Source organism: Crocuta crocuta, unplaced genomic scaffold (assembly GCF_008692635.1).
Source record: "Crocuta crocuta isolate KB4526 unplaced genomic scaffold, BGI_CrCroc_1.0 scaffold26, whole genome shotgun sequence".
Classification (NCBI taxonomy): domain Eukaryota; kingdom Metazoa; phylum Chordata; class Mammalia; order Carnivora; family Hyaenidae; genus Crocuta; species Crocuta crocuta.
In genome coordinates this window covers 4,047,775-4,074,145 of record NW_027532249.1, presented here as the reverse complement: position 1 = coordinate 4,074,145, position 26,371 = coordinate 4,047,775, and the positions used below count along the sequence as shown (strand labels likewise).

The 26,371-nt window shown below is 34.2% G+C and overlaps 1 protein-coding gene across 2 annotated transcripts in view; it reads left to right on the top strand.

The window, feature by feature from the left end:
• Positions 1–26,371, top strand: part of ANKRD12 (ankyrin repeat domain 12) — a 123,081-nt gene that overhangs the window by 27,129 nt on the left and 69,581 nt on the right. Inside the window, exons 2-4 of one of the 2 annotated variants that reach the window (XM_077778170.1) lie at positions 6,951–7,088; positions 15,763–15,910; positions 22,832–22,900. In XM_077778170.1, coding sequence (XP_077634296.1) covers positions 7,002–7,088; positions 15,763–15,910; positions 22,832–22,900 — 304 coding nt within the window. In that variant the 5' untranslated portion in view covers positions 6,951–7,001. The remainder of the gene's footprint in view (positions 1–6,950; positions 7,089–15,762; positions 15,911–22,831; positions 22,901–26,371) is intronic. The other variant, XM_077778167.1, reaches the window with a different exon arrangement.

Sequence of the window (26,371 nt, the reverse complement as noted above, 5' to 3'; positions counted from 1 at the left end):
TTAAATACAGAGAGCAAACTGAAGGTTGCTGGAGGGGTATTGGGTGGGGGGATAAGCTAAATGGGTAACGGGCATTAAGGAGGACATTTGTTGGGTGTTACATGTAAGTGATGAATCCCTAAATTCTACTCCTGAAACCATTATTTCACTATATGCTTACTACCTTGGATTTCAATTTAAAATAAGAAGAATACTTGTATGTGTCACTGTTCTTGTCTTGAGTTAGCTTTGTTGTTTGAATCTGCTGTTCTTGTTATTAAATTATAACTTAGCATTAGGTTAGTCATGTTGCTACTTATTAAATTAGTTATACTTGCTTGGTTAAACTTTACATTGCGTGTAGTGATACACATTTTTATCAACAATTTTTGCAAATTTCCAGTAACTGGACTTTTTAGATATGCATGCATGTCTCCCCAAACATGAGTTGTGCATTGTGTCCCAAAAATGAGTTGGTCAGACTCCTTTTGCTAAAGCAAATGCACATATAATCCAAGAAAGTTTGCTTATAGAAATGATACTTTTTCTACTGGGAAGAAGGATTAGGTAAGGTGGATGGATGGTAGGACCTTTTTTATCACCTTACGTAAGAGATTTAAGATACACTAGTTTTCTTCCAGTTATGTGATCCCTACCCCCACCCCCAGCATCAAAAGCAGATTTTAGAGATCCCAATGAAGGAGGCTTTAAAAAATCCCAATTTGGAAAATACTAAAGTTCTATTTAAATGTAAAGAATTATGTAAAACTTAAATAATTTCCTTCGTATCTAAAAAGAAACATAAACTGTGGTTTGCAAGCTTCTGTTATGATTATTTTAAACTTAAAAATCTAGGGGCACTTGGATGGTTCAGTCATTTAAGTGCCTAACTCTTGATTTTGGTTCAGGTCATGATTCTAGAGTTGTGCCGAGTGTGGAACCTACTTAAGATTCTCCATCTGCTCCTCTCCCCTATTCATGTGTGTACGTACTTGCTTTCTTTAAAAAAAAAAAAAAAATCTACAGAAGGTAATAACTGACTAAACAACAAATTTTCTATTTCGAATGGGAGGGAAAAATAAACTTCCAGAGAATCCAGTATTAAAAGGTGATAAGAGACAGTGACAAGAAACTAATAGTTGGTGCACATACTTCCCAGAAAAATGGAAACATCCAGAAAAAGAAAGCTATGGAGCATGTCTAGCATAAGTAATGATCAGTAGAACAAAATAAATATGGTACCAGTGTTTGAATGCTCTTTAGGATCAATCTTGTAAGTTAAAATACTCTCATGAAGAGTTACCATCCTGTGAAAAAAGGAAATGACCATTAAAATTTTTTAATGAGACTCTCAGGCTGCCTGATACACTGAATTTTTAAATTAAGATAATACTTCACACATCCACATGCATGCATGTTGTGTATATATATATGGTTTACGATGATAGAGAAATCTCCTGTCTTAAATTAACTGAGCAAATCCTTTTCTAATGAGATCTTTTATATCATTAAAAATAGTAATTTAATTTGTTTTTTTTGAACTTTCCTAATGATGAAGAACCACTGAGACACTTGTTAAAAGTACAAATTCTTGGCTCCATTTCAAACCTACTAAATCTGTATTTTAACAAGCATTCCAGGAGATTTTTTTTTTATCATCAAGTAGGACTACACTAAACTAAAAACCTTTTGCACAGAAAAGGCAGCCTGTGAAATGGGAAAAAATACATGCAGGCCATACATATGGTAAGGGAGTAATATCCAAAATATCTGTAAGGAACTCCTACAAGTCAGTAGCAGACAAACTCAACTTAAAAATGGGCAAAGGACCTGAACATTTTTCCAAAAAAGACCTTCAAGTGGCCAAGTATATGTAAAGGTACCCAACATCACTAATTATTAGGTAACTGCAAATCAGAACCGTGATGAAATCTCACTTGATACCTATTAGGATGGCTGTTACTAGAGAGACAAGAGATAGCAAGTGTTGGTGACACTATGTTGAAAAGGGTCCCTTGTACACTCTTGTGGGGAATGTACATTGGTGCAGCCGCTAGGGAAAACAGCATGGAGTTCCTCAAAAAATTAAAAATAGAACTGCTGTCTGATCCATCAATCCCACTTTTGGTTATATATCTAAAGAAAATGAAATCAGTATGTCAGAGCGGTATCTGTACTCTGATTTGTGTCGCAGCATTAGTCATAATAGCCAAGTACAGAATCAACCTTAGTGTCTGTTGATGGATGAATGGATAAAGAAAATAGGATCTTCGTATTTACAATGGAATATTATTCAACCATTAAAAGAAGGAAATCCTCCCACTTGCATCAACATGGATGAACTTAAAGGACATTATACTAAGTGACATAAGCCAGACACAGAAAGATAAATATTGTATGATCTCATCTATGTGTTGTATAATCTAAAAATGAATTCACGGAAGCAGAGAGTAGAATGGTGGTTGCCAGGGGCTGGGGACTAGGGGAGATGGGGAGATGTACAGCATGGTGACTAGTTAATAATAATGTATTATATACTTGAAATTTGCTAGAGTATAGATCTTAAGTGTTCTTACTACACACACACACAGATAAAATTATGTGACATGATGGATGTTTTAATTAGCCTGATTGTGGTAATCATTTCACAGTATATACACGTATATCGAATTACCACATTGAACACCTTAAATGTAAAAGGTTTCTGTCTATCAGTTGTACCTCAGAATAGCCAGTGGGGGGAAGATAATGAGGCATGGTAAGAGTGCATATTGTTTCCTCCCTGTTGATCCTAGGAGGCAAAACATTCAAGTTCTGTTCTATTACTGGGAATTGTTTGCCATTGATGAGTATGGACTTTTATCAAATGCTTTTTCTGTATCTGTTGAGACTATCAGTTGTGTTTTGGCTTTTAGTCTGGTAATACAGTGAATTGCATGGATTGATTTTCACATTAAGCTGACTTTGAATTACTAGGATAAATCCCAGTTGGTAATGATGGATTGTCCTTTTTATATATAGTGGGTTTAATTTGCTAATATTTTATTATTGAGGAATTTTTTTGGCATATGATCATGAGACATTATATTGATCTGTAGTTTTCTTATAAAAGACATACTTACTCTGACTTTTGTACCAGGATATTGATGGCCTGCCTTATAAAATATGTTCCTGCTTCTTTCATTTGTCAGGAGAGGGTATGCAGAATTAGCATTATTTCTTTTTTACATGTTCTGTGAAATTCACCACTGGAGTCACCTAGGATTACAGTTGTCTTTGTTTTTGAATATGAAATCATTTTCTTTAATATTGAGCCACTGAGATTGTTTCCTTCAGTGAGCTTCGGTGGTTTGTGTCTTTTAAGAAATTTGTTTCACTTAATTTGTTGAATTTATTTGTGTAAAGTTGATAATATTCTCTTATTACCCGTACTTCATGTGCTTGTAGGATCTGTAATGATGCTCCCCTTTTATTGCTGATTTTGGTAGGTCTTCTCTCTTATTTCTAATTGGTCTTGCCAGAGATTTGCAATTTTTTAAATATTTTTTTAAAGAACCAGTTTTCTGTCTTACTGATTTTTCTTTATTTTTAAAATTTGGATATATTCCTGTTATCTTTCTATATTTGATTCTAGTTTAATTTCTTCATAGTGGGAAAACAAATTTTATATGATTTTAATTACTTAAATTTGTTAGTGTTTGTTTTTGACCCATGACATGGCTTATCTCTGTAAATATTCTGTGTGCCCTTGAAAAGAATGAATATTTTTTTGTTGGGTAGATTTTTATACAAATGTCAGTTAGATCCATTTGATTTGAATTGATGGCATTTTTCAGTTCTTTTATATCCTTGTTGATTTCCTGTCTTAACTGAGAGAAGTTGGGGGCACCTGGGTGGTTCAGTCGGTTAAGCGTCTGACTTCGGCTCAGGTCATGATCTCACGGTTTGTGGGTTCGAGCCTCACATTGGGCTCTGTGCTGAGAGCTAGCTTAGAGCCTGGAGCCTTCTTCAGATTCTGTATCTCTCTCTCTGACCCTCCCCTGCTCACACTGTGTGTCTCTCTCTCTCTCAGAAATAAATAAAACATTTAAAAAAAATTTTTAACTGAGAGTAGTTGAAGCCTACAACTATAATTATGAATTTGCCTATTTCTCCTGTCAGTTTTATCAGTTTTTGCTTCCTGTAGTTTGAAGCTCTGTTGCTAGTTGCATACACATTTAGTGAGCTGATCCTTTTATCAGTGTGTAATAAGTAAAGTTCTTCCTGGAGAACTGTTTTGTCTGATATTGATTTAGTTACTCCAACTTTCCTTTGATTAGTGTTTCTATGGCATATCGTTTTTCATTCTTTTACTTTTTACTACCTATATAATTACATATGAATGAATTTCTTGTTAGTAGCTCTCATAGTATGGCCATTTTCCTCTGTTTTGATAGTCTGGTTTTTTTCTTCACCGGTTTTCTTATTTATTTATTTCCAGCATAGTTAATGTATGCAGTGTTATAGTAGTTTCAGGTATACAATCTGACAGTTTTTTAAAATTGGTGTGTTTAGTCCATTTGCATTTCATATCATTATTGGTATGTTTGGATTAGGTCTATCATTGTTTCTTCTGTTTTTCATTCTTCAGTTTTTCTTTTACTGCCTTCTGTTGGGTTATTTTTACATTTTTTAAATATTCCATTTTAATTTACCGAATGTGATTTTGATTATCCGAAGTATAATTGTGTTTGTTGCTCTAGCAATTACATATTATATCGAGGTTACAGAACCTAACTATGTATTAAATGCTTAATATTAATTGATTGAAGTAATATTTTTAGAATCTAATTTTGGTTTTTATTCTGAAGTTTTCCAAATAAGGTTATTGAAAGATAAGCTTTTTCTAACATACAATCTGTTAATATATTTTATTGTTATATATAGTTTTTAAAAATATTTATTTATTTTGAAGAGAGAGAGAAAACGGGGGACTGACTGGCAGAGAGGGAAAGAGACAATCCCAAGCAGGCTCCATTTTGTCAATGCAGAGCCCACACAGGGCTTGATCCCATGAACCATGAGATCATGACCTAAGCTAAAATCAAGAGTCAGATGCTTAACCAATTGAGCCACTCAGGTGTCCCTGTAACTATAATTTTCTTTAAAAAATATTCATGGCACTCCTTTATTCATCACTAAGTTGCTTTGCTTGATCTGCAAAGTGCTTTATCTTTATAAATCTCACCTAGACTAATGCCTGGTGATATTATACAGATCCATTTTGCTTTGAGTCAGAATTTTTCTGTTTATATATGACTCCTAATTCTAACTCTGTAAGCTTTACAGAGGTCTAGTTTTGAGGACAGTGCTATGTTTAAGTGATTCTGTTTATATGGTATTAGTTGAAACAGTTGAATGATCCCAAAATAAACTCTGCCTTATGTGTGTAGTATCAATAGAGTTTCCTTATTCAAGTTTATTTCTTCCTCTGTAAAAGATTTAAACTATTTGAATTCTGACAGTTTTTTTTCTGTTGGAATGTATTCTGATTTGTCTGAGTTTGGATTAATTTAATCTAGTTTTGTTAATTTACAAGCTAACTCAGTTCATTTAAGGGATTTTGGAGTTTGTTTTCTATTGAAATCAAATATTTTAAATCACCAGTAGAACAGTTTGAAGAACACAGAAGGTCTTAATCCTCTTTGCGGGGTGTCTAGACTTTAATAATAAACATAGATGCTAGAAGGTAGCTTTACTTAGACCTATAATATTCATCTATAGGAAACTTATAGAATGAAAATTAAAAATTAGGCTTGTCCATTCTGCTTATTGTGGTGGTCCAAGTCATGCTTCTGTTGGCAGCAACCTCAATTTAGCCCAGTACTACACAGTAGAGCTCTCTGTGATAATAGGAGTGTATATCTGTATTCTACAGTAGTTACTTTAATTTTAGTTAATTTAACTTTCAGCAGCCACATGTAGCTAGTAGGTCATCAAACAACAATGCTGGTCTAGTCTCATGGCCTCCCTTTTTATATGTAAAACTCACTTAGAAATTTTTTTGTTTGTTTTGTTTTGCATCTCAAGTATAAGTTTGTAGGCATAGGCTTCTATCAGGGTCCTTGACCTATTGTAGAGCAGGAGACAGAAAACTGAATAAATTAAAAAGAAGATAAATGACATAATTGCAGTATGGTAGGACTTCAGTCAATATTCATTGATAAAGTGACTGTCTAGAGATATCTGGGAGTTCCGTGAAGGAAAATAAACACTCCCAAGAATTTTAAGCTGGAACGGACTCATAAACTTAAGTCAATCTAAAATAGTAAAGTTGTAAAATTGCCAATCAGACCTGTCTGATTCTTGGTTGGGTTTTCAGAAGTAAATTCCCCAGACAAATGCAGAACTACCAGAGAATCTATCAGAACCTTCTACGTTTAGAGACAGACTGAAATGACAAACCCTTTGCCACTGCTTTCACCTCTGCTGCTTGTGGTTACCTGGAAAACGGGAGATTAGATTTTAGGCTAGAGAAGGCAGAAAGAAATATAAAAGTGGTTCTGTTTTCTTCTTTTCAGTGACAGATTGAATGGATTTAATAGAACTTTAGGCGCCTGGGTGGCTCAGTCAGTTAAGCGTCTGACTTCAACTCAGGTCATGACCTCATGGTTCGTGGGTTCAAGCCCTGCATCGGGCTCTGTGCTGACAGCTAGCTCAGAGCCTGGAGCCTGTTTCGGATTCTGTGTCTCCCTCTCTCACCCTCCCCTGCTCATGCTCGCTCTCTCTCTATCTCTCTCTCTCTCTCAAAAATAAATAAAACATTTTAAAAGATTTTTTTTAAAAAAAGGAGCTCAAATTCTTAAATGAAACCTTACTTAAGCTAGAACTTATAAATACAGAGAACAAAGTGCATTAACTGTGGTGTTTACCTTTAAGTAGGTTTTATTGCAGATGTATACAAATAACCCTCATATATTCATTCTTTACAGATCCAGGATGAGAAGACTGATAAAAGAAGAAGCTAGCTGAACAGCTATAAGATGCCCAAAACTGGGTTCACAAAACCAGTTCAGAGTGAAAATTCTGACAGTGACAGCAATATGGTAGAAAAGCCATATGGAAGAAAGGTATATGATTATATTAAAGATGTATTGACTCTTTTAGAACTGGGAAAAACTCCCCATTTAGTATTTTTAGTAATTGTCCATAAAATAAAAAAGCAGTTGGATGCCAGATAAATCCAAACCATTTATCTAATTCCTTTAAAAATAAATTGGAGGGGCACCTGGGTGGCCTAGTCGGTTAAGCGCCCGACTTTCGCTTAGGTCATGATCTCGCGGTTCGTGGGTTCGAGCCCCGCGTCAGGCTCTGTGCTGACTGCCAGCTCAGAGCCTGGAGCCTGTTTCAGTCTGTGACTCCCTCTCTCTCTGACCCTCCCCTGCTCACGCTGTCTCTCTCTCTCTCCTAGAAATAAATAAAAATATTAAAAAAAAAAAAATTAAAAAAAAAATAAATTGGATTCCTGGGATAAGATTGTTTTTCATTCCCTGAGGTAACACGTTTACTAAAATGGCATATTTACCTATGAAATAATCATTGAGAGGGGGTGAAAAAGAACCCAGGACATGACAATCATTTGGCATTTCTTTCTCCACCTCCTGATCCCCAGTAGCAAAACACAAACACAATAGCAGTTCCATTTTCCTTGTCTTTAACCTTGGATAAATTTATGTAACTTTTGCAGCCTCAGTATATCTCTCTGTATTGGCGGACAAGACTACTTTATAGGATTTTTGTGACAGTGAAATGGCATCAGTATGGTGCCTAATGCAATGCTTGTTATATAATATGTACTCAGTAAATGTTAACAGTTTTTGTTGTTTATTATTAGTGATTGGCAACAACCTATGATTTCTTTTAACATCTATCCTTCTTCATTCCTATTTAATTTAGGCTCTCAAAACCTTCATTTAGACTTCTGCAGTCGTCTCCTAACTGGTCTCACTATTCTTAGTCTCTTTTTTTTTTATCTAGTTAATTTTAAACATTATCTCTTTTTTTTTTTAATTTTATTTATTAATTTTGAGAGAGGGAGTACGTACACATGCATGAATAGGGGAGGAGCAGAGAGAGAATCCCAAGCAGCCTGTGCACTGTCATTGCAGAGCCTGATGTGGGGCTTAATCTGACAAACTGTGAGATCATGACCTGAGCTGAAATCAGGAGTCGGACACTTAACTGACTGAGCTACCCAGGAGCCCCATTATACATTATCTTTGAATTTTTTTTTTCCTTTTTATGTCTTTTCTCCCCCTTAGTCTTTTGTTGTTGTTGTTGAAGAACATTTGAAATGGTTCTAGTTTTTGGCAAATATGAATAGAGTTGCGATGAACATTTGTGTACAAATATTTTTTAATAGCTTTATTGAGGTATAATTTATATACCCTAAAATTCACATACTTCATGTATGATCCAGTGATTTTTAGTAAATTTATAGAGTTGTGTACCCATCATCACAATCCAGTTTACACCATTTCTGTCATTGCTATAAGAGCCTCAGGCCCATTGCATTCAGTCCCTGTTCCCACACCAGCCCTCAGGCAACCCCAAATCTGCTTTGAAAATCAGGAATTTTAAGTTTTCAGACTTTATTCTTTTCAAAGGCCATTTTGACTATTTAGGGTGCTTTGTATTTCCATATAAATTTTATGATTAGCTTGTAAGTTTCTTCAAAAAAGCCTGCTGGGATTTTTATAGGGCTTTTATTGAATGGATCCACTTGGATAGTATTGACATCCTAACAGTATGTCTTCCAGTTTATCACCACAGAATCTCTCTCTATTTAGATCTTCAGTTTCCCTCAGCAGTACTTTGTAGATTGTAGTGTACAAATTTTGCACTTCTTTCCTAAATTATTAATGTTTTATTCTTTCGGATGCTATTGTAGTTAATTTCATTTTGGATTTTTCATTGCTAGTATGTAGAAATACAAATGATTTCTATTCCATGATCTTACTGAACTCAGTTATTGGTTCTAGAAGTTTGTGGATTTCTTAAGATTTTCTATATATGAGATCATGTCATCTCCATATAGAGATAATTTTACTTCTTTTCCAGTGTGGGTACTTTTTTTATTGCCTTATTGCCCTAGCAATCTCTGCCATTTGATGAAAGTGATTACTCAATTTATATTTAATGTAATTATTTATAGGGTTAGACTTATATCTGCCATTTTACTCTGTGTTCTGGTTTTTTTTTCTCCCTTCTCTGCTGCCTTTTTAAACTTTAAATATTAAAAAACTTTTTAAATATTTATTTTTGAGAGAGAAGAAGACAGAACTTGAGTAGGGGAGAGGCAGAGAGTGAGAGAGGGAGACACAGAACCCAAAGCAGGCTTTAGGCTCCAAGCTGTTAGCACAAAGCCCGACATGGGGCTCATATCCACCAATGAGATCACAGTCTCAGCCGAAGTGGACATTTAACCAACTGAGCCTCCCATGCATCCCTAACTTTAAATATTTTTTAAAGTACTATTTAAATTTATGATTTTTAAAACTATGTTTCTTAAATTGTATTCTTAAGATGTTGATCTATGGCTTATAACATGCAGCCAATTATTACAAATTAATAATGACTTAATTAAGTAAAATATAGCAACTTTGTTCCTGTATAGCTCCAGTTCCTCCCTTTTTTGTGTATCTATTTATCTATCCATAGATTCATCAATATTTGTTCTTAATCCAAAATAGACTATTATCATTTCATACAATTTTATCTTTGAAATAAAATAAGAGAAGGAGAAATACATATTCATGCAATTCTTTTTACCTATACAATTATCAGTTTTGTCACTCTTAATGTCTTCTTTTTATAGACTCAACTTACTGTCTGGTTGTCATGTCCTTACTAAGAATTTTAGCATTTACTGTAAGATCTTCAGCTGTGATTTTTCTGTGTCTTCGTTGGTCTAGGAATATCTTGATTTTGCCATATTTTAAAAACAATATTGTACGGGGCGCCTGGGTGGCTTAGTCAGTTAAGCGCCCGACTTTCGCTTAGGTCATGATCTCACGGTTCGCGGGTTCGAGCCCCGCATCGGGCTCTGTGCTGACTGCCAGCTCAGAGCCTGGAGCCTGTTTCAGTCTGTGACTCCCTCTCTCTCTGACCCTCCCCTGCTCACGTTGTCTCTCTCTCTCTCCTAAGAAATAAATAAAAAACATTATAAAAAAAAAAACAATATTGTTGAAGTATAATTAACGTTTCATTTAAAGTGTACAATTCAGTAGTTTTTAGTATATTTACAGAGTTGTGCACTCATCTCCACTATTGATTTTAGAACATTTTCACTCAAAAAAAGAAACATTATGAACTCATCAATAGTCATTTCTCATTCTTTCCCCAACCCCCACAGCCCTAGGCAGCCACCAGTCCTTTCTGTCTCTATAGAATTGCCTATGCTGGATGTTTCATACAAATAGAATTATATAATATGTGGTTTTTGATGACTGTTTGTCTTTATTTTCAAATGGCAGTATTGTTGGATATAGAATTCTTAGTTGAGTTTTTTCTTTTAGTAGATTGTCACTCTACTACTTTCTTGTTTTAACTGTTCCTGATGAGTCACCTATTGTTTTGTACCCTTGTCACAATGAATTTTTTTCACTGCTTCTCTTTGTTTGTCATGTGCTTAGGGTTCCCTTGTATTTATCCTTTTTGGGGTTTGTTGAGTTTCTTAGGTCTGTAGATTTAAGGTTTTCATGAAATTTGGAATATTTAATCTAATTTTATATATTTGTGTGTATATATTTTTTTGCCATCTCACATCTACTGTTGAACATATCTAATACATTTGTAGTTACTTTGCCTTTCATTTTTTTTTAATGTTTTATTTTTGAGAGCACGCATGGATGCGTGAGCAAGGGAGGGGTGGCAGAGACAGAGGACAAGGCACAGAATCTGAAACAGGCTCCAGGCTCCGAGCTGTCAGCACAGAGGCCAAAGCAGGGCTCAAACTCCAAAGCCAGAGATCATGACCTGAGCTGAAGTCAGACACTTAACCGACTGAGCCAACGAGGCTCAGTTACTTTTCTTCTCAAATCTATTATTTCCATTTGGCTCTTTCTGTGATTTTTTCCTTACTGGAATTTTTTAAACACTGTTTTATTTCTTTCTTTATAATAACTGTCAAATGTAGTATCTAGGCTTATTCAGGGAAATTTCTGTTGAATACTTTTTTCTTTGCTTTTTTGTATGTCTTAATTTTTATTGGAAACTGGACAATTTAAATCATATACTGTAGCAGTAGTACAGTTCTGGGTACTCATTATTTCCCACCTGAACCTTGTAATTGTTGCTGAGTTGTGTGTGTGTGTTTGTTTTGAGTAAAATGTTAGGAGTTTCTCTGTGGTATTTATCACAACCACTGGTATCCATTTTTTTTTTCTTTTTATAGTTTAGTCTTGCTTCCACAGAGGCACCATTGTATGTGTATAGATTAGTCAGCAGCCATTGGTCAGAGGTTGTATTCAAACACCATGCCAGTCTGGTTTCCAGCTTCTACAGACAGACTTGCCGGTGTGTTGGGGAGTGCATTCAATGTTAGGGTATTTTTGAAATCTGTCCTGGCATTTTCTTTCTGTTTGACTCACCTGGGTCTTCCCTGTGTTTGTGTGCAGTCAACTAAGGATATGTAGAAAGGTTAGACCCTCTCAGATTTCCTCTGCGTGTACACACCATCTCCCAGTCAGTGAGGATAAATGGAGAGCTTAGCCCTTCTCCCATCTTTCCCATGGACATGGCTTCTCCTCTCGCCATGGATGTGTGGCAGTCTTAGCTGGCACCCCCTATGGCTCTCTCATTTCTGCAGTCTCCCTGTTAAATGTTTGGCTTATTCACCAGCTGCTGCTCTTCTGCAGCAGGATCACAACCTTAGGCTAAAAAGATGTATGTTTTTTGCCTCCTCCAATCGTTTCCTACCCTTTTTGCTATTTTTAGAAACAATGCAGCTGCATGTAGGCTTTTTACCTTCTTTGCCAATTCAAGTGGACACACTCTGGCAGCAAAGATGCTGTTTTTCTTGCCAGCCCCACCCCGGTAGCACTTCATGCAAACTAAGCATCAGCCAGGGAATGAGAGCATTCCCCCAACAAGAATGCCAAAGACACTCAGTGTTCTTATCCATAGTTCAGCAGTTTTTCGTGAGAAAAAAAAAATGCTTCTCAATTTGTTGTTTGCTATTTTTCAGTTTTTGGAACCTTGTTGCTTTTGACAATTTTGTCTAGATTTATAGTTGTTTCTTGGGGAGGTAAGTTGGTAATACCTTTATTCCACCATAGACAACTTTCCCCAAATGATATTTTAATTTGCCCAATGTGACAAATCATAAGCAGAGTGAATTTATTATTCATTTTATTTAACAAATCTTATATTGGATTCCTCTTGTGTTATGTATTCTTTTATGACACTTGGAATAAAACCGTGAATGGTTAAGACATTTAAGTCTTCATGAAGACTCTTAACTAATTACTCTTCCTGTTTGTCTGAAATGTTTTGCTCTCAGGACCCCTTCAGCATAATTAAAGATCCCAAAGAGCTTTTTCATATGTAGGTATATCTGTTGATACTTACATTATCAGATATTAAAACTGAGAAAACATTTAAAATGTTTATTAACTGGTTTAAAAAATACATATGTGTATATGTTTGCACACATAAGATATCTTTATGGAAAACAACTATATGTTCCAGGACAAAAAAATATTAGTGAGAAGAGTGTTACTGGTTTTGCACATATCTTTAATGTGTGATTTAACAGAAGATCACCAAATTCTCATGTGCATCTACATGCAGTGTGTTTGGATGTCACTTGGCATATAGTCTCTAGAAAACTCCAGTGCATATTCTTGAGAGAATGAGAAACGTACAGTAGCACCTTAGTGTTACTGTGAGTATATTTTTAGCCTTGCAGATCTTATGATGGTCTCAGATACCATAATTTAAGAATTTCTCTACCATTGTAGGAAGCACACTAATGAGAGTACTGAGTGTATAATGATAGGACAAAAAGGAGAGAAACAATCAATTCTAGCTAGAGGGTTCAGGCATGGTGTCACAGTAGAAAAGATACTTAATCTGGATTCTCAAGGCTGAATAAGTAGTTGGCCAGCAGGAAAGTGGAAACAGAGGACGTTCCAAGATGTAAAAAAGACATAAATCTGTTATGGTAATACTTACAAAGTTAGGATATGGCCTGTGGAGGATAGAGAGTAGGAGATAAGCATTAGACAGCAGCCAGTTCATTATGGCCTTATATGTGTTGCTAAGGAACTTGCAATTTATCCTGTTGCCATTGAGCCAAAACGGAAGGGTCATGGCTAGAGTGTTATTTTAAAATTCCAAGCAAAAGGCAGTGTGGGCAGCAGCTATGGGGATGAAAAAGAGTTGGCAGATGTAAAAGATGTTGAATGAATTAAACTTGTGTATGTAGAAAAAGTAATGTGGATCCACCCTGAGGTTGATTGAACTATTCCTTGAGAAGGAATTCAGGAAATAGAAGAATTGTTGTTTTGAGAAGAATGCTTACTGAAACAGGTGCAAGGGGAGAGGGACATCTTCATGTTTTTCTTAGATTCTTTTATTAATCATAAAGACTTCTAAGGCAAGACTCTAGAATTTTATTGGTTAACCTTTGTATTAATTACGCCTTTTTATTTCTGATGCTTCGATATTGTGGCCTGCTGACACTGGGGAGACTGCCATTCCCAGAGCTGGCCAATTCCCAGAGATCTTAACTCGCTGTGACCATACATTTCATATACAAACCAATCCAGAGTCCAAACCCAACCCCAGCTGTATCCAACTCTCACATTCTGGGCCACTGTCCCCTGCCCTAATCACACTAGAGCCATGTACCAGACAATAAGAGAAACAGTGCCACACCCTGAAACTACTGACAGTGTTTAAAATAGCCAGGCCTTGCCTTTTCTTTCCTGAGGAAACCACAATAAAAGCTTTTGCCCACATTTCCCTTCTCTACCTCTGCCTCCTGACCCACTTTGGTGCTACTCTTTGTGGCCCTATGCAGTGTAGCATGCCCCTGCTTGGGAACTATTAATAACAAACTGCCTTTTTAGTGGCAGTAGTCAGCTGATCTGTTGACTTCACCAGACCTGAATAATAATAAAACCTATGTTTTAAAATAACTTTATAAACAAAATACATGCCTGTGAAGCTTGAATTCATTGGCAGAAGTGGAAAAACCGCTTAAGAGAATTTATAACTGAGAAGTAAATAATATGAGCTTTTATTCTTCAGAAATCTTTATCAGTTAATATATAAGGAAGTCACATTCTTCTCCTGATTTGTTAATAGATTTATCAAAAATAAATGTAGACTCTATTGAGATGTTAACTTTTGTCACCTGTTAAGATTATCATATGGTTTTTCTTTAATTTTTTGATATGGTGAGTGGTCTTAAGAGATTTTCTAATAATAAACTATCCTGTATTCTTTGGGTGAGCCCTGCTTGATTCTTAAGTTTTAAGACACTAAATTTGATTTGACAGTTTATTTAAGGTAATTTTGCATTTATTTCATAAGCAATTTAGTTTATAATTTCTATCTTGTACTCTTGGTATGTTTTATTTTAGACTTAAACATGGATTGGTAGCTTCTAATCATATCATTTTATGCTGTAGTAATTTTTACATGAAATGGGAAATATCTGTTTCTTGAATTTTTTTAAATCTCTTATAAAATCTTCTGGGCTAGTTACCTTTTTTAAACTTAAAATCTTTGGCTGTGGATTTATTGTCTTCTGTGATCATTGATTGGTCTATTCAGATTTTCTTTTTCTTTCCTGAGCCAGCTTTTAGTAATGCATGATTTCAAAGAAAATAATCTTAAAATTTTAGTGATATAAAAATGAATACAGTATCTTTTTGTAACTTTTTTTGGTAACTTTTCCATAAACCCTCCGGAATTGTATGTAAGTCTCAATTCCAATCTTTATTATTTCTCTTTTTCATTTTCATGGTTAGATTCACTAGAGCAATACTAGAGTATTGCTCATTTAAAATCACCTTTTGATTTTATTGATACATTCCACTCTAAAAAAAATTCACTGTTTTATTTTTTGTGCCTCTTCTTTCCCCTCTTCCTTCCTATATTTTCTTTTTTGGGTTGAAGCTGCTTTCTTCTTCAATCTGAGTCTACTTCTGATTTGCTTCTGAGAATCTCTATAACTATTATATCTGTCATTTATTATCATAGATAGTTTGGGGACTATTGTTTTAAGGTGATGTGGCTTATTCTTAGTGTCTACCATGTTTTTCTCAAAGGAGTTCTTATAGTCCAGTTTAGATGTGTAGTACCAATTCAGATATTAAGATTATAATAAGTGTGAACTTGATAATGGCTGTAGACCACGAAGGTAGGATATTCACCCGAATGAGTGGGTACATGATACTAACAAAGCATATTATGTTTTATTCTATCCAGAATCACTTTTTCAGATTTATATATTTGTTCATTGATGGTAACGTGTATATTATGCTTACAGAGTTTTATTATATTCAAGATAGTTTGTCTTACTGGTATTTTAAAGTTATATTAAGTAAAAGTAGAATATGAGACAATTTAGGAAAAAAGTTACAGTTGTTGAAACTGGGTCTCGAATACATTAAAGATAGTGGTTTGTAGTATTTCTGCTTTTGAATATATTTGAACATTTTCTTCATAATTTTTAATTACTGTCTTGCTAAGCCAATATTGTTATAACTATTCATATTTAATTTTTAATAGAGTAAAGACAAGATTGCATCATATAGTAAAACTCCAAAAATTGACCGAGGTGATGTGGGCAAGGAGATGAAAGAGAAATCGTCCATGAAACGTAAACTTCCTTTTACCATTAGCCCATCAAGAAATGAAGAACGAGATTCAGACACAGGTAGAATAATTTGTTCTCTGATAAAGTCTTAATCATTCTTTTACTATGATTTGCTTCATATCATTCCTCTTGCACTCCATTTTAATAGAGAAATATTGGTATTTTGGTATTTCAGATTTATCATTTGGGGACAGAAATTCATTGTTTCTCACCCAAACATGATTTCTCATCAGATAAAAACAATTTGCTTCTTTCCTTACTCTCAGGTTTATTACAAATCTCTTACCACTTTCAGAACTTAATTTCTTGGATAGCATTTCAGTAATGAAAATTTACTCTGATAGAGGGAGCATAGAATATGTTAGAGTTGAGAAAAAGTTGAGTTTTTGTGGACACAGTAGTGAACCCAACAAAGAAAACAGTTTAGGCAGTGTACATTTCAGGAATGAATCAGAAATATGTCCTCCACAACCCTGAAAAAACAAATGATTGAGGTTTACTGCCTAAGCCCATTCATGGTACTTTCTTCTTCAAAACTTACATGTCAGAAATGGTCCTTGACCTCTGTCAATCCTGGTTGTTCATAATAGATCATAACCTTATTACCACAGTCTAATAAACCATTAGATTTTGTTTTAGCTCTGAACTAATCATTTCTTGAAACTAATACGAACTTGAGTATTATGTATTTATCATAATTATTTTATCCCTTGCGTGAAATATTAATAATGAGCTGTTCTTAACAATGTTTCAGCTTCACTCACAGAAAGTTACTGTCCCATTCTGAGTTTATGTACAGAGATTGTATTCTACTTATATCTTTCTGGTCATCTTAGTCATCAATTTGGAAATAATCTTGACTGTGGAATCTGAAAATATTTGAAACACCCTGTGCTATCATAGCTTTAGAAAGTACTTAAATTTTATCATACGTTTTTAGTAGGTAGGACTCCTTTTGTGTATTTATTTTGCTGTCTGTCTTAGCTTGAATTAGAAATTGTTCTTAAACATGACCTTTTTAAGCCTTGAAAATTGGTGAAGAAATTTTGTACTTTGTTAATGTTTTTGAATTTTTTTTAAAAGTGTTTATTTGTTTTGAGAGAGAGCAAGTGCACGAGCAGGGGAAGGGCAGAGAGAAAGGGAGAGAGACAGTCCCAAACCAGCCCTGTGCTAGCAGTGGAGCCTCTGCCTCTTACTCTCGTTCTATATAATCAAAATAAATAAACATTTAAAATATTTTTTTATTAAAAATATCAAAAGTAATCAAAGAAGTACAGTATAAAACATTGGACAGAATTGTTGGCCTAACTTGTACCAGGTGGTCACTGACCAGAAATAGGAATAGTTTAGAATAGTTTATAATTTAGTTGGTCTAAATTAATTTTTTTAATGTTTTTATTTATTTCTGAGAGACAGAGACACAACACACAACGTGAACAGGGGAGGGTCAGAGATAGAGGGAGATACAGAATCTGAAGCAGGCTCCAGGCTCTGAGCTAGCTGTCAGCACAGAGCCCGATGCGGGGCTCAAACCCACGAATTGTGAGATTATGACCTGAGCCAAAGTTGTACGCTCAACTGACTGAGCCACCCAGGCGCCCCTACTTGGTCTAAATTATAAGAATATATTGTTGGAGGTAAATATGAAAATATTTTTCAAAACAGAAAGGTTGTTAACATTTGAGTTATTCTTTAATTTGGAATTTAATCTATATAAGTAATTATTGATGACAATTAAAATTATCTTCAAGTGTGTTTATCTCTACTTAGAATAGCAAAAATAACTGCAGAAAAATATGTTAAGTTATAGAGAATTTGTTCAATTATGGTAAATCCAATTAAGAAATACGGTTTTTACTCTTAAAAATAAAAGAATACATGAGATGAAAAGATGCTCATAGCATACAAATTTTAAAAATAGGTTATGAAATAATATGTACTGTTTACTTTATTAAAAGTCACATTCTGTATATTTATATTTGTATGTATGTGCACACAGGGCATATATTAACACACATATTGAAGGATAAAATTATTGAAGTATAAAAAACTGTATGTAGTAAAACCAACCTAGCCAAACCTAGTTACTGTATTATGGGCCCAGAACAAAAATGTAAATATTTTAACCCTGACTTAGGTTAAATAAAAGACTGGGGGATTGGCAATAAGGACAAAATGTTATTAATGCTACTCAGCTCATCTCTTATAGCAAGGGAATAACTGATATTGTCTATAACTGAAACATATAGTTTTTTTTTAAGTTTTTTTTTTTAACATCTTTATTCATTATTCAGAGACAGAGAGAGACAGAGCATGAGCATGGGAGGGGCAGAGAGAGGGGAAGACACAAAATCTGAAGGAGGTTCCAGGCTCTGAGCTGTCAGCACAGAGCCCGATGCAGGGCTTGAACCTGCAAACCATGAGATCATGACCTGAGCTGAAGTCAGATGCTTAACCAACTGAGCCACCCAGGTGCCCCATGAAATATATAGTCTTTTAAAATAATTACTTAAAATTTTTAATCTTCATCTAAAACTCTTTCATATATATGTTTACATATAATGTGTTTAAATTTTAGTATATGATCTCTCCTCCTCCTCTTTTTTTTTTTTTTCTTTAAGCTCTGAACCCAATGTGGTGCTTGAACTCATGACCCTGAAATTAAGAGTAGCTATCCAGGAACCCTAGTTCCTGTTCTTTTTATGTTGGATTAAAATAAAATCTTTCAGCTTTTTATTTTAAAATAGTACATACATATGATATTTTTGTTTGTATGTAAATTAACAGACACACACCCCAGTTCCTTTCTCTTTATATATATAATTTAGAGAGATGCTTGGAATGATGGCCACTAGATGTGAATACTCTATTTCCAAGATTGGAATGACTTTTTACTTTCTTTGATTTTGTAGGACTTGAATTTTAAAATAACAAGCATAATTATTTCTGTAAGACAGTCTTTTAAAAATTTTTTAAAGTTTATATATTTTGAGTCTTCTGCGCATGCTTATGTTCATGTGCATGCACATGCGGTCGAGTGGAAGAATGGAGAGAGAATTCCAAGCAGTCTCTGCACTGTCATTGCAGAGCCTGATGTGAGGCTTGAGCTCATGAACCATGAGATCATGACCTGACCCAAAGTCAGAAGCTTAACCAACCCAGGCTCCCCAGTTACTTTTTAAAAAAGATATTCATGCTTCAAGGAAGACTCAGTGATCTGCCAAATCAGCAAGACTGCCATCAGCTGGATGAATCATTCTTAGTCTTCATTTTGAGATACCCTAGTGTGTCTTAAGCTTTTTAACTCTGAATTATTTAATATTTATTAATTTTTTAAAAGATACTTTTAGAAAGTAATTGCTTGACGAGACAAAATTTGGGGGAACATTACAGCATAATTTGAAGTCATGCCAGGGGTTCCTTACCGATGCATCATAATACTATTTATTTCAGAAACTTCAAGTATATCTGCTTATATCATTTCAGTATCTATCCAACATTGTCCTATTCTCTTAGAGAATTCCCATAAATTTTGCCCTATGAAATGTTAGGTGAATATATAGAGTGACAAGAAGACAAATTATTCCAAACCTGTAGTTTGCTTAATCACTTATTTTTAGCTTTTCGTTTCAGTCCCTCTTTGTCTAGAATCCTGGCAGGATAAGTTAGTTGTAGTTACAGTAGAGGTAAATCATTGCATAGTGTTTATTATCAGAAGCTTTGGAGTCAGACAGATTAATGTTGTGTCCCTACTCAGCTCCCTGCTAGTCCTGGCCAAAAAATTTGAGCCCTTTATAACTCCAATTTTCTCATCTATTAAAGTGCATGTAATAGTAGCTTCAGAGAATTGTAATCATTCAGTGACATACTGTGTAAAATCAGTTTATGATATGTTAATTAAAACAGAAAACCGACTTAGACTTAAATAGATTGAGATTTTTTTCATCTACTGTAATAAGACCAGGAGGTATCAGTAGTCCAGTGTTGTTATAGTAGCTCAGTAATGCCATCAGGGAAAGGGATGTTTTCATCATTCTGCACTCACTCTTAACTCATACATGGGCTTTGTCCTTAATCATTTTGCTTTATAGTCACAGAGTATCTTCTGCCTCCTCCTGGGAAGAGAGTAAAAGAGGAAGGACCTAGGAGAAAGTATCTTTCTTCCAGTGAGACTTTGCCTTTGTATTGATGAAACAACATCCCTAGAAACTTCTACCTGCATCTCATTGGTTAAGCCTTAGTTACAAGAGTCTGGACAGTTAACTACTTTCAACTGGGTATAGTGTCACCCTAATCAAAACTGGAGTCCTTCTGTTAAGAAGGGGAAAATGAATATTGGGTCAGCATATTTCAGTACTGACACTGTATGTAGTTTTTAGTACAGTAATTAATAACTAAAAACTGTTATCTCAATTAGTATTGTTTGTACCCAAGTGAACTTTATTCCTGTACTATCAGTCAAAAAACCATACTTCTTTTCTTTCCTAGTCTAACGGCATCCAAGGAAAGCCACAATCCCTTGACATGAAAATACTAATCAACAGCTATCTTGAGGGTACTCATGAGAGGTCTCTTCTTGGCCTTCAAACTAAACATGTAATTATTTTGTTATGACCAATGTCATCATATGCATCTTTGCATATTGTATTTTTATTACACCTGAATTCTTTCTTACTCATTCCCAGGAGTAGGGTTAAGGTATTAAGGATTAAATATTTCTATGATATTTCTCCAAAATAATTATACTTTGTTACAAAGCCACCAGCAGTATATGAATGTTCTTTAACCTCAAATAACATTGGGATACCTGTTTTTCTTTAGGTTTGATAGATCTGATATCCTATAGAAGTAAATCAGTGGTACTTCATCGTTTTTAGTTTATGTTTAAATAAGTAGAACGATATAGTGTCCTTCACTTTTTAAAAATCTTTGTTTTCTCTTTATAAGCCTTCTTTATTTACTTACTATTTTTTTTCTTTTGGCATATGTAGATAATGCGGCATGAGAAAATCCAAAGAAACACAGTATGATCTGTTCCCAAAATCCATGGTAGCAGTTCTGGAGCATGTTCAGATGTTTTAAACTAAATTTTCTTTGCCAGCCGGCCTTAGAAGTTCTGTTTTTCTGATGCCATTGAAGGATTTACCCTGTTTAATATGACCCAAAGAAATTTGGAGAGAGGAACTTTTTAAAAAAGAAAACAAATATAATTTTTTTGGTAACAATGTTAGAATAGCAGATAAAATCCGTGCTTTGCTTAATAAGGATGATAATCTTTTGATGATTTTCATGGAGATTATTTGTACAGATTTGCTTTTGTCCCTCCCCCATCTTTAAAACTTTTACTTTAAAAATTTTCAAACGTATAGTGCAAACCTTTTTAATCATTCTTGATTTTTTCTTTTAGTTTCTTGCAACCCAAAACAGAATATTAACTTAAAAAGGTGGCTTTTAAAATACAACTGTTGTTTGTCTTACCTTGCTGCAGATAACATATCAGGGAGGGATAATTACTCTGCTTGGCACTCAGTGTTGTACAGAAACCTCCTAGGTAGCTCTAGTCTCAGTATAGCTCAGAAGTGGGTGAGTTAGGGGACAAGATACAGAAGCTTTTAATTCAGCTCCTGAATTAAATCTTTGTAGAGTACACATTAAAATGCACCAAATATAAACATACTTTTTTGAGTAAAAGCCAAAGGGAGTCAGAATGGATTAATTTTCTGCCAAAGGAAGATTTCAGTAAACTTATACCACTTCCTTATATTAATGAATATAATTGAAAGTTCAGTTTATTCACTATGCTTTAGTCTGTTGCTAAACTATGATTTGCTTTTAGTAATTCATTTAATTCAATTTGTTGGCACAGTGTATCGGTTGCTGCTTTTCCATTTGTTTGCAGTATATGGAGGCCATTTTCGCTTGTCTTTAAATGAAATGTCAAATATTTCTTCATGGAATTTTTCTCGTTGCTAACTTTGTTCAGTTTAGAAATACAACTTTTCATTAAAAACTTGTCATTGAATCCATTTATCCACTTGGTTTAGAATTGGTCTAAATGTTACTTTATCAGTTACTTCCCTTTCAATTGAGTGAGCCTTCTCAACGCTAAACTTTTTGCTTATCTTTAAAAGTTTCAAATACTATGTTTTACTTGTTCTCTAAATTGGTTTCTTTTTTCCCCCAACATTTGCTTCTTTATACCTAACTGAACTCATGAATAATAATAATGATCCTGGAAAGAAAAGTGTATGCCAAAAAATTGAGTATATGAAGATCAAAATAATATTGTGAGTTAAAATGGCATATTGTTTGTAAGTAAAACTATCTGCTCTGGCCATATCACCATAAGTCAGTTGGAGATATTTTTACTTGTCATGAATTGCTAGGCAGAATTCCATATTCTTATCTTAGCCGATAAACTTTGTTTTGATTTTAGGCTGCTTTCTTTCTAAGAAGTCTTAAATAGTGATCAGTGTAGTAATTCATACCATTTGAAAGGCCTGTGGTCTAGAATGATATTGCAGTCCAAAGTGTTCCATTGTTTTCTGAGTAGTTTGGCATTCGTAGAACAAAAAGGATTATTTAGGCCCTTTATTCAAGTTTTCTGAAGACAAATTCTAAACAGAATTTGATAGAGGACTGCCTCTTTTATCATTATTCAGAGATTAGAAATAATATAGCTTCAAAGGAGATCTCTTTTAATAAGTAGCATCAGTAATATCTATTATTGCAGACTGCATGGTTGACTTTCTCAGCTTTAATAGCCTAATCGAAGAAACTGAAGTCTTGGCCAAATTGAAATCTTTAGCCAAACCTGTGTTTTAAATGTGCTTTTGGCTTTACCTTAAAAATAGTCTTTTGGAAAAACAATGATAGATCATTGACTAAACTAGTGGTCTTTTGAAAAATGTTGGTTTGTTGAATTCTGCATTTCCCTTCGTGTGCTTTTTTTCTTTTCTCCTGTCTCTTCTTATTCTGTAGATTCAGATCCAGGACATACAAGTGAAAATTGGGGGGAGAGACTTATATCTTCTTACAGGACATACTCAGGTAATTAGATTATCAGGGGCACCTGTTTAGCCAGTGGTTTCTGTCACATTTACAAGTAATTGTTGTACTATAAATAACTTCCTTTCAAACCAGTATATAGGTATCGTTGGTTGAATAAGTGAACTACATGAGTGACACTGAATTTTCCAGTTTTTGTTTGAGGTATCTACTGCATTATATCCAACACATGCTATTTATGAAATTATAAGCAGGACTACTGTGTACCACCACTCAGTTGTTGCACAGCACAACATGGGGCCACCATTCACATAGAAAACAATATAAGAAATCAGTCAGCCCCTTGGAGTTGTGCAGTGCAGCAATTCCTTTGAGAAGATACTCAAGGTCCTTGGTCTCTTTTGCTTTATATTCTTTACAGTGTATACCATGTGTACTGGTTTTGATAGACAGTAGACAGTATCATCTTACTATTTAATCATGCAGTGTTTTTAAAAAATTTTTTTAAATTTTTGGTTGAACTATATTTAGTCTATTGACTTTGCTGCCCTTGTTGAATTTAACAGTGGATTAGTACAACAGCTTTCCAAGAGAAATGCCATTACCATTCACTGTGTTGGAACTGCTTTATTTGGCTATGGCACCAGCTGTTAGGGCTCCTAATTGCTCCAGATAGAAGAATACAGGAGAATATATAAATACTATCTTATGTGAAAACTAATCAGTTAAGTGCTTTGATTAAACTTTTTTTTTTTTAATGGGCTTACATTTTTATCTCTTTTTTGTAATACAAAATATTGTTTAGTCCCTGGGTATCCAAGTGTACAGTTTTCAGCATATGACATTTTGTTATAAAAGCTGAAATCTTCCATTTCTGGTATATTTTGTATTTTATAAGTTTGTGAGGGTGGTGTAGAACCAAATATTAGTCTTAAAATTAAATGAGCTGATAAGTCAGTACTTAATTCTCAAAATTTGGGGGTAAAGGACATGTTTACAGTCAGCATTAAACTCCACTTACTGTGGAGTTGGGTGTACATTTCTAAAACAGGACTCCTCAGGGTCTGCGTGTACCTGAAGGAAGTATACGGGATGAAATTATCCACAATCTGAGTATTATTGCTGGAAATCAAGATACAAGCACCTACATTTTAGAAATTCATGTAGATGCTTTAGAACCAGAGAGCAATGGCAACATTTTTTTCTCAGACTTGAAGTAACCTTCCAAATGTGATTGATTCAGTTCTATTAATCTGAATTTGAGTTACAGCTCCATTGCTCCATTCCTTCCACAGTGACTACTTTGTAGGGAAGTATCATATTCTTCAGTTTTTGAGAGGCTGGTAGGTTTATGAATCAGCTGGTAGGTTCTTTCCCCAAGAAAGAAATTTTGTTTCTTCTTCTTAATATACCCTACACTTAGTTGGGTTGTGACTGTGTTGAGCTTTTTGTTTATTCTGACAAGTCCTGAAAAGAAAGCATTCATTTTTTAGATTATAAAACTGAGATATTTCTATATTTCTAAAGATCTTCTGAACCCTGAAATAAAGAATGTTAGATTGTGGATAATCCATTTCTCTGTTTTTCTTTAGTCTTAAGTAAATCACTTGGATTTTTCTTTAACAATCTCTAGAGTGGCTGAGTGGAAATTCAATTCTGTAAGAGACTGTGCTACATGAGCATGTGTCAGTATTCCTCTATTTAAAATTCTGGACCATTTTTTGGACAAATAAATACATAGTTCAGTTGTCAAACTTGAGAAGTACCTAACTTTCTCAAATCTATGTGATCATTTTTTACTTATGACCAGTTCTTCACAGTATAGATCCCAAATAGTCAAAAGTTTTGTTGAATGCTTTACACTTGAAAAAGCACATTTTGGGACATATTAATCTAACACAGCTTTGAAGAATGGTATTAATCTAGCTATCTTACACCAGCATCTGTTTATTTATCTTCTTTTCCTGTCTTATGTAAAGCATGAACTCAGACAAATGACTAAGGTAAACTGAAAGAAAAATAGAGTTCAGATTGGATGCTAGTATCTAATTTGAATTTTTGCTTGAATATTTGGAATATGTACAGTTTTATTCTTTTCCAAGACATAATCGTGTCTTTGATCATTTGGCAGTCAGAATTCTAAAATGAATTTATAAGTGTCTCACTTTTTTCTGTAAATTGAGTATGTATCACTTTAGAGCATATTCTTTTTAAAACATTGCATGAAATGCAATGAGAAGCAGAAAATTCATTGTTTTGCAAGTGAGGAAATATGAAAATTTCCCCAAAATTTTAGAAGATATTTTAAGAAAAGATTCTCTGTACATTTTCTTCACTCTGTTTCCTCCAATTACTAGATTTCACTTCTTTTTTAAAAACTTCTCCTTTTTATAAAAATTTTTACTGTTAAATATTTTAATTCTAGAAAAGAAGTACATTTGTTATATTTAAAGATTTGTTATTTAGGTTGAAATCATTGAAACAACAATTATGGTTCCTCATTAAATATGAAAGAACCAAAGCACACAATATTATTAGAAGAAACTACATGTTTCAGAAAAAAAATGAGCTTCTCTTAAAATCCTGTTAAGGGCTTTATAATAAATTTAGTAAGTTAGATGAAACACTGTGCTGAATCTAGATTTATATTAAAGTGGACCATTAATGATAATAAAATGAGAACTAGGAAAATAAAACAGTATTTATAACTATTAATAAAGGCTGACTTAAGTAAATCAAGTTTTTCAATTTTGTTATGTAAAAATTAAATATCAACACATGGACATTTTAGGAGCTATTGAATTTTCAGTAATTTGTGGACAGCAGAGTTAAATGTTCTGATCTCTTAATTTTTCTAGGCCATTAGGATGCCATCCATTGTATCATAATTAAATAAGTGGTTCACTGCAAGAATTACTTTGTTCTTATGCCTTAAATGATTATATATTTAATAATATTTAAGTAATCTCAAACTAGTTTCTTGAAACTTGCTAGATTAGTAAATGCTTATCACTTAGAGGAGTCCATATGCTGGCCACATCTGCCTAGAGTAAAAAATGCAATATTTACTACTAAACCTTCCCTCCTTCCATTTTTGCTATGTTCTACATTTATTTTTAAAACTTACTTATTTATCTTTGTTAGTCCATCTTTACAGGGACTGTCAAGCCCAGATCAGTAATTCTCAGATAATTTGTATAGGATTTCCCAAGAAATAAGATGCCTAGACAGTTAACAAGCAGACATTAACTCACACCTGAATTATCTCCCAGAGGAATCCTAGAACAGCTATCTGTATCTCTCTGACTTACAGAATCCAGTTCCATCTGAAGTTCCTGGCACTTGACGACGACTGCTGGCTGCATTGCCAAAGGATTTCCCAAGTAGCTCAACCTGAGAGCTGGCTTTATGATGGATCAAATCTCTTTCAGAAAATCCTTAGACATTTTGGATCTTTGCAGAATCTCTGTTAACCACCCCCACATACCCACACACATGCAGAATCTTTAATTT